Here is a 16,486-nt window from a genome sequence, read left to right on the forward strand (position 1 = left end):
CTTGTTGTCATGGTAACAATAATACAACCTATATGAGTGTACCTGTGGCAGGTGTGCTTGATGTCTGTCATCATGGTAACAATAATAAACATGCAGTTTAGGTAGAGGACCAGCTGTGGTTAAAAGAAACAAAGCTGACAGATCATCTCACACCCAGACAGGAGGACAGTCTCCTAACATGCTAAGCTAACATATAAACATTGTATCTGCTGAACATCAGCATGTTAGCATTGTCATTTTCAGCATGATAGAGTGCTGGTGTTAGCATTTAGCTTTAGCCTGTGTAAGTTCCACGGGATAGCTGCTGTCTATCAGCACAGGCTCACCTGGGTCACTGCTGCCTCCACCTGAGGGCTGAAAACAGCTGTAGGATAAGGTGATGGACGATAGATGGACCCACTTTAAACTTGAGTCACAGTGTTTGTGTCTGCCTCAAACACCCAGTATCACATAATGAACATTAGGGGCTGGTCATTAGAGGCCTTCAGTCTGTTGTTCATGAACATGGACACAGGAGGATGTTTCTGTGAATGAATTTTAATATGTTGATTCCATCACATTGTTATAACTAACAGTATAACAATAATGTGGACATCAGAACAATTCTAACAAGTGTTATTTTAAAGTTAATGTGATCTGATTAAAAATCATACACAATATAGAGAGAGTGATCTTCAGAGGAGGGTTTGACTGTACACCAGAGTTTTTCTCATGGTGAGAAACTCAGGTTGAAGTCTCCATAAAATATTATGCAAATTGTTTAGCATGAACTGAGACAGGAGGATGTAACACAGAAGAATAAAAGTCATCATTGTAAATTTAAACACATTAATAAGAGTGAGAGCCTATCAGTGACATTAATGAGATATGTATTGAACTAATATCTGGTATATTAATCCATCCATCAAAGACACCTGTTATTATAACAGGTTAACTTCACCTGTCAGGACCGTGAATTTGGAATTGCACACAAAGGAAAGAAATAAAAATATGCCATGTCTCCCACTCTTTCATCCTGACACTGTCTCTCTCCATGGGTTTAGCAGCTTGGCTGAGCGGTAGTGTTTAGTGCTTTTAGATAATATTAGCAGCCTCTGCTGTTTTCACACTTAATCTTTCTACTTTCCTGTTTATCTTTATTTCCACTCAGCTCTTCATGTCAGTACAGTTCAGTCTGGTAGTTCATTTGCAGCCAGGTTCAACCCTAAGATGACCAAACATTTCAATGGAGTTTAAAAGGTTTGGGTATGTCTTCTGTTAAACCTTGTATTTTATCAGCAGTATATTTTGTGGAGGTTCAGATGTAATATACATGATATATGTAGAGAAAAACTAGAATAACAGAACAGACCATCAGGGTAAAACAGTGTAAGTGGTTAACTGATATGTGAATGAACTGATGTAAAGATGATGGGGAGCGGAGTTGTGTGGGTGTTTACAGGTGAGTGTACAGGTGAGTGTAGAGTGTTTTATTAGTTCATCAATGAACAGAGTCTTTCAGCACAGTGAAGCACGGGGAAGTTCAGTTTTCAGTTGACCAGGCGTTTACTACTGTAGCTGAGCATCTGTTCAGTGTGAACAACCTTTGGTGCTTGGTATTAAGTTGTCCATCAGCACTGACTCCAGATTGTTGAGTTTGTTTATTTTACAGAGATCTGAGATTCTTAGATGAAAAGGTTTGAAGGGTTCTGTTCCTTCAGTTCATGTCAGTTTAAATGGTCAAATGGTCAGAATCACATAATGCCTCTTTTGACATTTGACCCTTTTTTTCCTTTACCAATATTGCCAGTGTTGTTTCATAGCTTTCATAGCAATACTTAGAACAGGTGAGGTTTGTTGCTTTCTCATGGTTACACTTCAACAAGTCCTCCAACCTTAAGTCCCTACATGATCCATAGGAGAGTACCTGCTACAGGTGTACTGGACCTTTGTCCAACCTGTAGTCAGAAACAACACTGACTATAGATTTGACTGACTACTGACTACAGACTCTCACAGAGGACATTGGTGTCCTCACAAACCTACAGCTGCTACATAGCAGAGACCGTTTGGTATCATCAGTACTTAATGGCGACCTCTATGTCACCTTTGCTCTTACTAGAGGTTGCCTGACAACAAAAGGTAACTGTAGGTGATGCTTGCACAGACTGTGGGGTAGTTGTTTCAGGAAGGACAGACTCTCACAGTTTCACAGAACATATTGTGCCTTTGTGTGTTGATGAACATGAGCCAAGCTTTCCATTATGAAAGGCTATGTAGCCTGGGAACAAGCATAAGTCTTGTCTTTGTCGATGCCTGAACTCTGTGCACCACTAACACAGTCTTGGATGCCTCTCCAGATACTTAAGTAGAAATGATTGTCTCAGATCCTCCAGGTTCTGTGTCTTGCCAGTTCCCAGAGATCTGCCAGCACACTACACTAAAGTAGGTCATTATGACTGTAAGAGCTGGAGTCACTGCTCAGTTCATTCAGGTTATTGATCAGATCAAAATGATAAAGATTTACAGCAGTGTCATTTGATTCCAGATATTAACCTTAACTAGTGCCTGTGTATTCAGAGTATTGTTTCACTGCTTTAGCACTGAGCTAAATGGTGTCTTAACAGACAGGACATTGTTTTCTGATTTGCAAATACTTTTCTGATAGTTTCATTCTTCCCTCTCAGAATCATCCACTGTGCCAAAAAGCACTGAAGCCAGCACTGAGTCATCCCTCTGAGTCAAACTGAAGCTCTGAGTCTGGGTCTTTGAGAAAGACAGAATTTCTCAATAAATTACATAAATAACCAAACTCCAGTCCCACCAAAGCTAAAGCTGTGTGCAGCAAAGGCCTGAACCCACCCTGAAACCTGATTAACACAACTTATAGAGAAGCTTCACACTTAAGCAAACATGAAACATTACAGGCTGGTATAGACGTTACAATGGGAGTTACATATGTAACTGTGGTTCCATGACTTGTAGGTGATAGATGTTATATCTGAACAATAAATTGTTTGAAACGGTTCAGACGGTTCAGAGATAGAGGAGCACTGAAGCAATGACCTTACAGAGCTGTGATGGGTTCAGGAGTTGGATTCATGAGCATCCAGTCTCTTAAATGAACACATAACAAACCTACGGCTGCTACATAGCAGAGACCGTTTGGTGTCATCAGTACTTAATGTAAAGTTTTTATACAGAAACACCTGTCCGTAAATAAATAAGCTGAAGATGTACTTGTTCTGAAACACGAGCGTGACCATTTAAAACACCAACAAAAGAGGACTATCATCAGCATATAGGCTGATTTTATGTCAGGATCCCCCAGCTGTTGGTGCTGCCTCTTCCACAAAGTGGACTTTGGGGAACTTTAAGGACTGTTAAACAGCTAATTACGAGACATGAGTTCGTCTCTCCATGGAAACTGACCGTGTATTCTATTTGGTCATTGCATTCTCAATTTAAATATGATTTTTCTCTCTTTTCAGTAGTCATTAAATGCAAACATTGTCTGCTTTTATCTTATCACTGGGAGACGTGTTTCTGGTGAAAACTGGCAGTTTGAGTTGTTTGTACAGAGGCAGCACTCTGTAGGTAAAGGTGAAGGTGGTCTGTATGAAAGGCTGATACTCATGGAGCCAAGACTGTGTCTTCATCTGATTCTCTCCATCAGGAAGAGAACTGTGGCTCAAATTGTGGTTAAAGGGAGATGAACAGAGTTTAAAGATTAATGCTAGAACGTGTGCACATATTCCACCAGAGATTCTGCTTCATTACCTAACCTCTGTAGACCTTTTCTCACTAGTTCACTTTTGCTTTTCCAGTGTAGTGTGTCCAGCTGAAGGAAGCCGTGTATAATCTGTCACACCAAAAGTCCTTATAACAGATGTGGAATTAACATGTGCAATTAAGAAAATCACCATGTGTACCCAATTAAGGAGAACATTTTCTGCACTTGTATTTTTCTTTATTGTGTAGCCAAGTTCAAAGAGATCTGTCCTGGTGGAATGGGCTACACGGTTCTGCCAAATCCTCCTGTAAATAAGCCTGTCACCGTGTATCAGGAGCCCACCCACCTCCTGCCCCCCCAGCCCCTGCCAACACCAGAGCGACCAGTGGAGGCCTTTGGGAAACCAGAGGAGATCATACCAGGTGAGCCTCTACCTGTAACATTACCAGTGCATGTTCCACCTGGTTATTTTGACATCACATGTTTAGCACAGGTGAAAACTGTTGTTTAGCACCAGCCAGATGTTTGAATACGGGTTAATTGAATCACATGACCTGCTAACCTTGGTACAGTTTAGTAAACGTGTCCCTGTCGGGGCTGTGATGGCTACAGGGTGAGTCAACAGCCTCAGGAATCTCTTCCAGCTCCTCCTGGGTATCCCCGGGAATTCCTGGTGTAGCTGGAAAACTGAGTTCCTCCAGTGTCAGGCCCAGACCATTTATAAAGGGAGGCTGCCAGGACACAAAACAGTTGCTGAACTGCATTACTGGATCGTCTCAGTGGAGAGGATTGCATCACAGCAGCTGATACTCCTCTGTCTTTTTTCACCATAACTGCAGCACACAACTGTTCCACGTAGCGCACAAATTCTGTCGACAGTCAGGTTCAGTCTAAATTTACGTTAGCTCTTACTCACGGTGTTAGAAAGGTTCAAACTTAAATATCCTGCAAGGCCAGCTCATATAAAACCTCATCATCAAGCTGCCAACAAGAAGACTGTTAAGGTTTTGTTTTACTAGTTTGCAGTCAACTGCAATAATCCAGTCATGAGGAAACTGCCGCTATCAGCTGATCCAGAGCTACAGCTGAGCTAAGACTTTAAAAAGGTACAAAATCCTACTTATCATCTATATATATATATCAAAATGACAGAGCAGTCTTTGTCTTTAAATAACCTGCTCTGTCCAACTATTGGAACCTACAGATACAGTATTTATCCCCCAGTGATGTATTGATTGATTGATTGTTTAATCAACAACTATGTCAGGGTTCAAAGGTAACTGGACCCTAACGCAGACAACACAAAGGAGCAGGTACAAAGAAAGAGCTGGTGGAAAACATCAGGAAACCTCAACAGGTGAACAAAGACTGAGGGAAAGAGAAATAAAAATTTGAAAAAACACATGACACAGATAATTTCTAATAATAAAGGTACGAATATATAAAGATAAAGAGACTTAAATACACAACGGAGATGATGGGAATTGAACACAGGTGAAACACATCAGGGTGGAGTGGACAATCACATTGGTGGGAAAACCAGATAAAGACAGGAAGTAAAACAAACAGTGGGCACACAAGGTAAGTTATTTCTAAATAAAACAGGAAATAAACAAAAGTCCAAACTTAAAGTCTATTCAGATAGTCCTTACAGGAGGAACTACCTGCTGTGGGGCTCATTTAGGTGATTTGTGGGTGTTCCTGTTTGTCCAGCCTCTTGTGATCATGAGATTAACATGTGATTCACGTCCATCACTGTGAGGCAACATCAGCTGCACTTCAGCCTGCTCCAGAGTGCAGCAGAAAATCACTGAATTTACTATGAAGTATTGAGACATGGTCACTGTTCAGCTGGGTCATCTGTCACCTGTGAAGGGACTGAACTGTCAGAGAAACCAGTGTTATTAAAGGGCTGCAGAAGGAGACATGTGTAATGCTGTTTGTGTCTCTCTGTATTGAATGAATCTTGTTTGAAATGTGGTCTTCATTTATCACAGTGTCAGTGTCCCAGTTAAAAATGTCCTGACTGTGGGATGAACACTCATCTCACTTTACAGCTCTGAAGGTGACAGCAGAAATCCTGATGTCTGGTCCCTGCTGCATGTGATTAGGACCCAGATCTTAAAGAAACATCCATCCTGTGACATCTGTTTGCAGAGGACAAGGATTTAAGTGCTTTGGCTCAGTTCACATTCCCTTCAAACGCAGCCCTTCAAAAGAGGGGAGGAGGGGGGGTAAACCTGTCGGAGGGAGTTAGAGGAGCCTCACCCTCTCTTATTATTCAGGACATGCTTGGCAGACATCAAGGGAAGGAGAACGTTTGCAGCATCTTAGCCAAAGCCAGATAGAGTCCAAATGACTACTGAGCTTCTCTGAAGCAGAGGAGTGCAGAGTTTTCCAGGCTTTAAAAACACAATCTGACAGAAATACACCACCCAGACCCTGCATAGATTAGTGTCTGGATACAAGCAGAAAGTAATGTGGCGCCTGGCGGCCGCACACACTGGCACTGAGGACCAGCAGAAAACTGTTCAGGGTGGGAGGAGGAGAAAATCCACAGTGTTGATATATTTCAGACTTAAGAATGTGGCCTGCAATGTTTATGACCTTTTCACAACATGGAAACATGGGCCTGTGAGTGATTACTGGCCATTTAGCAAGAGGTATTTATGCCACAGAGGTGTTTCACATGGCTGAGATTAATTATAAATATGGGCATGTCTCTGTATTTAATCCCCTGATCATGGAGGGTGTGGCTTTTCTTGTGATTACAGAATAATTATTTATGATTTTGCAAGTAAATTTTGCAAGATGTCTATTTAGCTGTTGTGACTTAATTATGTCAGTGAGCCAACGACTGTACTGGCTGACATGTTCATTACAAGGAGCACAGGCAGTGAAGTTTATTATTACTGTTCTGCTTCCTCCAGCACTCACTACAGCACCAAGTTTGTGGTTGAAATAAATGCACTATTTCCACAGTTTAAATAATGTTTGCCACAAACTGCAGAGTCCCGATATTTTAAGAAAAGAGCCTTTATAAAGTGAATCTATATATTCGTTAGGCACCTCTACAGATGAACTTCTTCAATGAGAAACAGTGGAACTGGGCTGAGAACCAGAAACTAACATGTTGGTTCTGGTTCATTATAATAACACCAAACTAAAGGACATAAACACAAGGACAGTTTTAGAAGAAATGTGTCTCTGAAAACCTTAAAGGTCCACACAGTCTAAAGGCAGATGTCCATGTGTTTCTGATTATAAAGCAGGTCTAGGTTCTATATTAATACTGTGAAAGTATCAAAGCCTCAGTCCACAGAGAAATGCACACAGCCTGTATTCAGACACTGAGCCTTAAAACCAGCCATCAGGACTTCTGGAACTTTGCGATGTCACAACAAAGCAGTCACCGCCCTCAGCCCTGCCCCAAGCCCCGCCCACTTGGACCCATCATCCAACCTTGCAGGATTTGGTTTCTCTGAGTGCTCTCTGCTGAATTTTTATTGGATCACTCAGATTGGATCAAACAGTCAGCCAATCAAAAAAGAGGCTCTGAGCCTCTCTTCTGATTGGCTGACCTGCTGTCTGACCTGTTGGCTGACCTGTTGTTACTAGAGCTCCAGAGAGAAGCCTGAGAGAGGAGATGTAAAACTACACTGAGATGGTTTTTGGTTCTTAAAACCACAAATATATCTTCTGATTGAGATCAGCACTTCAAATAAAACTGAATATAATCTGGGACATACTTCTCATGACCAGGACATTCAAGCTTTGATGTCAGTGTATCATGTGACAAACCCACATTTTTGTTTCTGTGTTTCCTTTGGTCAGTAGCAACAACTGCACCTGATCAGGTAGGTTGGTGCTTCAAAGAGCTAAACTGCAGCAGCATGCACAGACACACTCCTCCCAGCTACTGAGGGGTTGCATGAAGTCAGCAACAATGCTGCATGACTGGCTGGTCAGCACAGAGCTGTGAGTCAGTGTGTACACCTTTTATATGTGTATGTACACGTAAGTACCAAAAATACACCTGGACTGAAATCCTGGACTGGGTTCCAAACTGGACCAGGACAGGTGTTCTTTGCTTTTTGGCTTGCTCGCTGAGCTGTTCGTTCTCGCTCTGTTATTAAACTTCATTCAGTTGCCATGCAAGCTAAATGCTAATCTGCTTCCCAGCACAACATCTGTGTTGCATGTCCGATGCAGAGTGCAAAGCTTAAATGATCACTGTTGGACTGTGACGTGTGCAGACGGTGCTTTGTTGACCTGCTGTTACTGTGTGTCTTGTCATTGAAGGAGCTGCTAGTTCCTGTGTTTAGTAATAGGCCAGTAGTTGAACCTATCCTGCCCCAGCTGTCTCCGGGGGTGTCCACTGTCAAGATGGAGGCAGCCTACCCAGGTGTCTGTTTTCTACCCTTTATACTCTGTGCTACAGTGGCCAGTGTAGGACATATCTGAGGACTTTGTCAGTCTCAGCTGTACTCATGTTCAGTTACAATTTGACAGCAGGTGTACTGTCATTCTAATGCTAAAATGCTAAAATTAACACATTCATAACTTAAGCAAATATGCTAGGAAAACAAGCATGCTAATGTTAACTGAGGGGCATTTCAGACTGCAGTCTATGATCTGGTCCAGAGAAAGTAATAATTGATGTATTTGTTCATTGATTTATTTACTTTACACACATTATTCTTCCAGTGTTTTATCATTTTAAAGCACAAATAAAAATACCTCTGACGAAGGTCTAGAGACTGAAATGTTAGGATGATTGATTGATTGTGAAATTGTGATGTTGATAAGAGCAGTGTGCAGGATATTCTTCTTTTCAATACTGAAGTGACACTTTCCAATACAACTGCACCGGTGGATGAGAGAATATCTTCATCAAGGAAGATATTTGAAGTCTTAACCTCAAACAGCCCAGAGGACTGTCCAGAACCTCCTCACAACCATGGCTTTGATTGACGGCATTGTCTTTTAGTGTTCTTCGGGTTCTGTGCAGGCACCTCCCCCATAACCCTGATGCACGGTGGATGAGGACCAGTGATGGTTTTAGTCACACTGCCTCGTTGCTGCTCTGCAGAGGTTAACAAGAACTTCACACAGGGACTCTGCCTTCTGGGGAAGTACAGCCACTGTTGAAATAAACCAAATCCATTGTGGATACAGTTGATGTCATGTGATGCTGAAACTGGTAACCGGCTCCACCTCAAGACTCTTACTGTCCTCTTGTCATTGTTTATAATCCGGCTCAGTTCTCTCCACATTGGGTTTTGCAGACGAGGATGTTCAGAACGAGACGGGGCAGAGGCCTGAGGTCCTCCGCTGTTCAGCAGGTGTGACCTCCGATCTGAACTGGTGAGGAAGTCCATTGTCCAGTTTGTGGTGCTAAAGCCTCAAAGTTCACAGGAGTGGTGAGCTTGACAACAAGTTTCACGGAGGTCATAACATTGAATACTGAATGTAGCATCCTGGTGTGGGCATTGTTATGTTGAAGACGGGAGGAGGGAGGGTGGAGATGACGTCCTTTGTGGCCCTGTTGGGTCTGAATTGAACTGGGGAGGGTCCAGGCAGCTGGGATATTGTCTGTGATGATGGTGGCTGTCTGGAAACAGGTGGAAACACTCTGCTGTTCCAGTAATGTGTTGATGTCCCACTGTCTTCAGTAGTACAGGTTGTCCCCTGCAGCCTCAGACTGCCTGTGTTAGCTGCAGTCGTCCCAGGACACTGTGCTACTGTAACATCCCAACCACAGTGAGGCTCAAAGAGTCACAGAGTCTCTAAACATGGCTATTGTTACTGTTCTTCTTTGTATAGTCGTGGCCTTGAATCAGTGTGGTCCTCTCTGACCTCATCATCAGCATGTTTTCACACCGTATCATTTCACCTCACCACTGATGGAGCCAAAGGATGGAGACGTTGATTTGTCCATCAGCTGACTGTGTGTCCAAGACTTGGATACGGAACAACATACCTTAACAGTTACCTTTCTGTTGGATATTCAGGGTCCTCTGAGAATGGTGTGGTTTGGTTTTGGTGACCCCTGACCTTTCAGCTGGTACAGTCAGTCAGTTAGAAAAAGGTCAGACAGTGACATCATCAACCATCCAAAAGCAAACATGTTGAGCTGTAATACATTTTTTTAAAAGAGGCTAGCTCTGTATGTGGGAGGAGACCTAATGGGGTCGTCATGGTGAGTGAAGAACGCAGAGGTTGTGACACTGGAGATAAAGACAGACAGTTAACGCACAGACAACTGCATTTCTGTGTGTGTCAGAAAACCTGCTGTGCAGTCCATCTGTCCCCACACACTGGCTGATGAACTCTATCCAGGTTCTCACCTCTCTTAGGAACAGACACCACCTCCTCTGGCTACGTATGACCACACCTGTGGATCAGTCACTGCAGAGTCGACACTGGTGTTTGAAAGTATCATAAACTCCAACGCAGAATGCAGACTACACCTGTCCAAACATCTAAAGGATGTGATTCATGAACATTTTGGATCAGAGTGGTCGTCAGTTTTTATGACCTCGTCTTTCTCCTCTGTTCGTTAATTTGTGAGTGACCTGGAGTTTATCTTCAGACATGAGACTGAGAGACATCTGCTCTGAGCAAGAAAATCAATCAACATATCTTAGATAATCAGAGGTTATTATACAGAATGTAGTCTGCTAAAGATGTACTGATGAAGATGTAATCAATAGTCAATGAGCCATGTTTAATAAAATGAATAATAAAATGTGTATTGATGGACTTCATGTCTGTTGCTGTGTGTTTGCTTTGGTAGAGGTTGTTGAGAGGAGCTCTCCACCTGCACCAGTGGAGATCCTCCCATCTAACGCTGGCCAGGACATCGCCCCCACCCAGTCAACCGGTAAAATAAAGCAGTCCTCATTCTTTATCTTCCCTCTTTTTCTGTTTTGAAATGTTATTTTCTCCTATTCTTCTGAGGCACAGCAGCTTTTGTAAATACAACTTTGTGCTTAATAACTGCAGTTCCTAACTGGTGATTTACTACATGGGGTTGTACCATTAAAGGTCCATCCAGTCTAAAGGTAGATGTCCATGTGTTTTTGATTATAAAGGTCTAGGTTCTATATTAATACTGTGAAAGTGTCAAAGCATCAGTCCACAGAGAAATGCACACAGCCTGTATTCAGAAACTGAGCCTTAAAGCCAGCCGTCAAGTCTTCTGGAACTTTATGATGTCACAACAAAGCAGTCACCGCCCTCAACCATGCTTCAAATCCCACCTACCTGGACCCACCCTCCAACCTTACAGGATTTGGTTTCTCTGAGTGTTTACCTGAAATCTGCTGTATTTTTTATTGGATCACTCAGAAAACAGTCAGCCAGAGAGGCTCAGAGCCTCTGTGGGCTTCTCCCCCACATAATGATTAACAGAGGAGATGTCATTTCCTGTTTTCTGGTGCCTATACTAGCCAACTAACCAGGCTGTACTAGCATGTGAAAAATTCTGTGTCCATTTAGTGATGTCATCCAGAGGAAGTGGTTTGTACTGTTGTCAGCCTGAAGTCAGACAGTTCACACACTTTGACACCAGCTGCTTGAACTTAGAGAGAGACTGTGAAGGAAAGGACAGATGGTGGACACTTGTCCTTAACGCAGTGTCTGACCTGAAGATATTGAGAAGTTTGGAAGGTTAGCCCTTAAATGAGAAAATGATATATGTAATGTAAATCTTTTAATGCCCCTCTCTCCAGCCTGCACACACCTTCACTTCTGTTTACTCCCTCTCTGCAGTCAGCTACTCCAGGACACTTTGTGGTACAGGCAGTGAATTTGTGGTACTTTTATATTAAGCAGTTGACTTGTGGTACATTAATGGTATGATGCTGTGCTTCCTTGTGGTTCTGTCTAATATTTTGTGAGAGCAGTTATTAGTTTTTAAACTCTCTCTCTCTCCCTCCCTCTCGCTCGCTCTCTCTCTCTCCCTCTTGCTCTCTCTCACTCTTTCTTTTTCGCTCTCTCTCTCTCTCTCGCTCTCTCCCTCTTGCTCTTCCTCTCTCTCTCTCTCTCTCTCTCTCTCTCTCTCTCTCTCTCTCTCTCTCCCTCTCTCCCCTCTGAGCCAGATGTAGATGAGTGTCAGATCAACCCATATATTTGTGGTCAGGGGATCTGTTACAACACAGCTGAAGGCTACGTCTGCCACTGTGATGAGGGGTACCGCCTGGATGATGCCCAGATCACCTGTGTAGGTGAGGAGCCCAGTGGTCAAAGTCTGTTACACACAGTCATACCCTGAAAAGGGGGATTGAACCACCAACCTTCTGATTACTGGACGATCCGCTCTAACAGACCAGCAAAGTTTGGAAAGTGTGTGTAACTTCCTGTGTGAGTGTAGTGTGTGAGACACCTATCTGTGTGATGTCACATAGAGAAACTTACACCATCTTGGAACATGGTGTCAGTTCTCTTATTACATCAACACAATGAAACAAGCTTCATTAAGACAAAACCCTTCATTTATCTGTGTAGGACAAATGATCACACTGTTGTGTGTGAGAGTTCTGAACTCATGATGTCCTGTGTTGTGCACTCTTGTTGTCTGTCCAGACATAGATGAGTGTGTGGACACTCCATCTTTGTGCTCTGGTGGTGACTGTAAGAACACAGAGGGCAGTTTTCTGTGTGTTTGTCCGTGGGGATTCCTGGTCAACGAAGAGGGAACCAGTTGTGTTGGTATATATTCTCACCACACACACACAAACACACACACACACAGAGCACCAGGTAGTTAGTCCTGATACTCATCTAAAGGACAGCTCAGTATTTCTGATCACTCAGTTTGGCGTCACATTCTCATGTAGTTGTTTGAATCCACAGCCACAGTGTTCACAGACGGTATCTGAAGCTGGAGGAGGAATTGGTCCAGAACAGAAACCTCTCTGTGTTAAATGTGTTTCTCTGGATTCTTCTTATTCTTGTCTGTTGCTTTGAGCTCTGTTTTGTGAAGTCAAATTTAACTTTTTGTATGTACATTTAAAACATTTACAACAGAAACCACTGATGAATGAACAGTAAACATGCTGTTTTAGTGCAGACACATGTTGCACAGACATGAATCATCAGGATGGTTTGATTTAAGCATCAAACATTTATGAAGTGCTTCAGAAAAGATTTCAAGGGTGGCCCGATGGTGGAGTGGTTAGGGTGCGTACCACATGAGCGGATGCTCTCGGCAGGCGAGCACCAGTTCGACTCCGGACCGGCCCGACTCTTTCCTGCGTGTCATTCCCCCTCTCTCTCTGCCCCTGTCCTGTCACTCTCCACTGTCCTGTCAATAAAGGCAAAAAATGCCCAAAAAAAATCTTAAAAAAAAAAAAAAAAGAAAAGATTTCAAAATATTGAAATATATGTTGTGTATCACAATATGGACTCATAATATTGTGATATTATTTTAGGCCATATCACCTAGCCCAACTTTTTACATAACCACAAGCATTAATGTTCCCAGATAATTTTATTGATTTTATTAATTCAAAATTAGATTTCTTATGTGCTAATATTTTTTTTTAATTAAACAAAAACATGAGGTAAATAACCAAAAGACAAAAACACAAACACAGATAATTGTTAACACACTAAGTCACACTAAACTAACAAAATAATAAACACAACGACACAACACTACAACATCAATCAGGCTTTCCAAACTAAATAAGGCATTAACAGCTAAAATAGATAAAAAAGAAACCAAAACAAAGCCAAAATAAGTCAGGTTAACACAATAGATTTATCAGCCTTCTGCTTCAATAAACATTTCCCATTTTTCTAAGTGTTTTTAGCATCATTATTTGTTTTTGCAATGGACACTTTAAATTGATTTATTTTGAAAGGATCTTATAACTGTGTCTGCTGTTGTTTTATACATTAACTTGAAGACTTGTTCATAAACTTGAGACATGTAGCAGCACACACATGAACACATGAAGCACATGAACACACGAAATACATGAAAATATGAAACACATGGACACATGAAACACATGAACACATGAGACACACAAACACATGAAACACATGACACATTAACACATGAGCACATGAAACACATAGACAAATGAAATACATAAACACATGAAGCACATGGATACATGACACACATGAACACATGAAACTCGTGAACACATGAACAAATGAACACATGACACACTAAACACATGAACAACTGAAACAAGTGAACACAGGAACACATGACACATTAACACATGACACATATGACACACATGAACACATGAAACACGTGAGCACATGAGCACATGAACACATGACACATTAACATAGGACACACATGAAAATATGACACATGAAACACATGAACACACAAACACATGAACCACATGAAACAAATGAACACATTACACACATGAAACACGTGAGCACACAAACACATGAAACACATGAACACATGACACATGAACACATGAACGCATGAACGCATGACACATTAACACATGAACACATGAACACATGGCATGCTAAGAAATCTGGACTTGGGGTCAGCCCCAGGCTCTGCACGCTAAGTGTCTAATAGAGTTTTAAGTCTGAGGAATGTTAGACAACACCAGCGACCACACTGTTACCAGCGTGCACACCACCCTCCTCCCTGCTCCATCCTCTTATTGGGATATAAATATGAGGCACTCTGTCATTACGTGGTTTCCTGCCATTTCAACGCAGCTTTTCCCACCCACCAAAATGATACTGAATTAGAGCTGTGAGGCCAACCATGCCCCCGAGCTGCAGTAAAAACCTCCTCCCCTCAGCTGTGGAGGGTGAGGGAGCAGATTATGACTCTCACAGGTTTATGTGTAACCAAGGTCTCTATTAATAAGACAAATACAAAAACAGGCTGAGGAGCAGCAGTTTTTAGGCACGGAGGAATTACACTGTGGTTGACCAGATTCTGCTGAACCTGCACCAGCACCGCTGCTGTCAGTATGTAGAGATCCAGGCTCACCAGCTGTGACAGAGACAGACTCACTGCATCAGACAGCTCAGATCTGATCTGAAAACACATGAACACACACATCACTGCTTACACTTCATCAGTCCTCTCAGTGGTGTGGTGTGTGTCATTAACACCTGTCTGTGTGTGACCATAATCTGTCTGATGTCTTTCAGATATCGATGAATGTGTGAACAGGACCGTGTGTCCCTCTGGTATCTGCTTCAACGTCCCGGGGAGCTATGACTGTGGCTCCTGTCCAGATGGCTTCAGGGCACAGGGAGGCCGGTGTGTAGGTGGGTCTGACACTGTGTCTGTGTGTGTGTGTGTGTGTGTGTGTGTGTGTGTGTGTGTGTGTGTGTGTATGTACAGACAGGATCCACACTACCTCACCTTTTTATGTTGTAGAGTTAATTTTAAATGGTCCATCAGTCGCCTCTCATTAATCCACAAAGACATTTTTATTTATTGATTAAAAATCAAACACTGAAACCTCTCATTTATTAAAGTCCTCAGACCATTGATTCAGGACTCTGTAGGACCCCCTTGAGCATCAGTTACAGTTTCAGTCTTCTTGAGTCTCTACAGCTGTGAACCTGGATCTGGATCAGTTTGTCTCAGTCTTCTCAGACTCCATCAGACTCGATGTGAAGTGTTTGTGCAGTCTGGACTTTGGCTGGACCTCTTAAGGACGTCAGAGACCTGTCCTGAAGACTCTCCAGTGTTATCTTGTCTGTTTGCTTCACTGTGGAGCTGAAAGGTGACCCTTTGCTCCAGTCTCAGATCTGTGGACTCTGGATCAGGTTTTCTTCAGGACCTCTCCGTGGCTTCATTCATCCTTCATCAGTGCTGATCAGGTCCCTCTTGTTGTCCCTCAGTCTGTCTGGACCAGCTCTAGAAGAGCCCTGGTTCCAGACGTCTTCCTCTTCACAGCTCTTGTTCTCATGGGAACACTCAGAACTTTTAGTCCTGACCTGTGTCTTGCCACAGTTTATTATTATATCATCCTTTAGGATGAGGAAGCACCTGAGATTTTATCTGTTTAAAATTAAATGAACAACATCATAAAGTGAAGAGGTCTGAAGACTGAGTCTGGATCTTGTTTCAATACATGTGCTGCTTTAATTTAAATCACGACTGTGTCTTAAACTGAGACTCTGCCCACACTGACCATTTTAGTTTTAACCTCATCTTCTTCTTGTACGTTTTAGTTTTAAACTTGTCTCTTCTTCTACGTTTTAGTTTAAACTCATCTCTTCTTCTCCATTTCCTCCTCTGTCCACTGTCCTCCAGAGTCTTCAGCCCCTAAAACAGAGACTTTCAGAAACGCTGCTGGACACATTTTACTCTAAAACTCCAGGGTTGTGTTGTAGTCTGGACAGACAGAAACAGAGACCTTTGGAAACAATGATGTATAAACCCACGGTGGCTCCTGATTGGTTCTTATCAGCCTCGAGTACCAGTGGTGAAAGTAAACTAACCAACTGCAGAGTAGACAATGTGCTTCCCCTTTCACAGTGACTTGCACATGCTCAGTGTACTGAATGGTCATGTGATGTGTATTTCAGGTGTGGAGGGAGATGGTTTTAGTTTAGTTTTAAAATGTCGTCTCAGTTGGACAGATCATGGAAGAATTACATCTTGGTTGTGTACACAAAAACTTTATTGACATGTGTTCAGATAAGTGAGCTGAACAGACCTGGACCTGACTGACCATTTGCCACAAACATCACATTGAGTCATAACTCGCAGCATGTCCCCGTCCTGCATGTCTGAATATAGATATGAAT

General features: G+C 42.4%; 1 protein-coding gene across 6 annotated transcripts in view; it reads left to right on the forward strand.

Moving 5' to 3' along the window:
• The window catches only part of ltbp1 (latent transforming growth factor beta binding protein 1), a 116,229-nt gene that overhangs the window by 82,960 nt on the left and 16,783 nt on the right, over positions 1–16,486 (forward strand). For 3 of the 6 annotated variants that reach the window (XM_071481568.1, XM_071481573.1, XM_071481569.1), the window contains 7 exons: positions 3,961–4,134; positions 7,547–7,569; positions 8,015–8,117; positions 10,512–10,598; positions 11,818–11,943; positions 12,302–12,427; positions 14,873–14,992. In XM_071481568.1, coding sequence (XP_071337669.1) covers positions 3,961–4,134; positions 7,547–7,569; positions 8,015–8,117; positions 10,512–10,598; positions 11,818–11,943; positions 12,302–12,427; positions 14,873–14,992 — 759 coding nt within the window. The remainder of the gene's footprint in view (positions 1–3,960; positions 4,135–7,546; positions 7,570–8,014; positions 8,118–10,511; positions 10,599–11,817; positions 11,944–12,301; positions 12,428–14,872; positions 14,993–16,486) is intronic. The other 3 variants (XM_071481572.1, XM_071481574.1, XM_071481570.1) reach the window with 2 other exon arrangements.

The sequence above is a fragment of the Trachinotus anak genome, unplaced genomic scaffold (genome assembly GCF_046630095.1).
Source record: "Trachinotus anak isolate AG129_WGS33_773 ecotype Australia unplaced genomic scaffold, CSIRO_AGI_Tana_v1 ptg000007l, whole genome shotgun sequence".
NCBI classification, from domain to species: domain Eukaryota; kingdom Metazoa; phylum Chordata; class Actinopteri; order Carangiformes; family Carangidae; genus Trachinotus; species Trachinotus anak.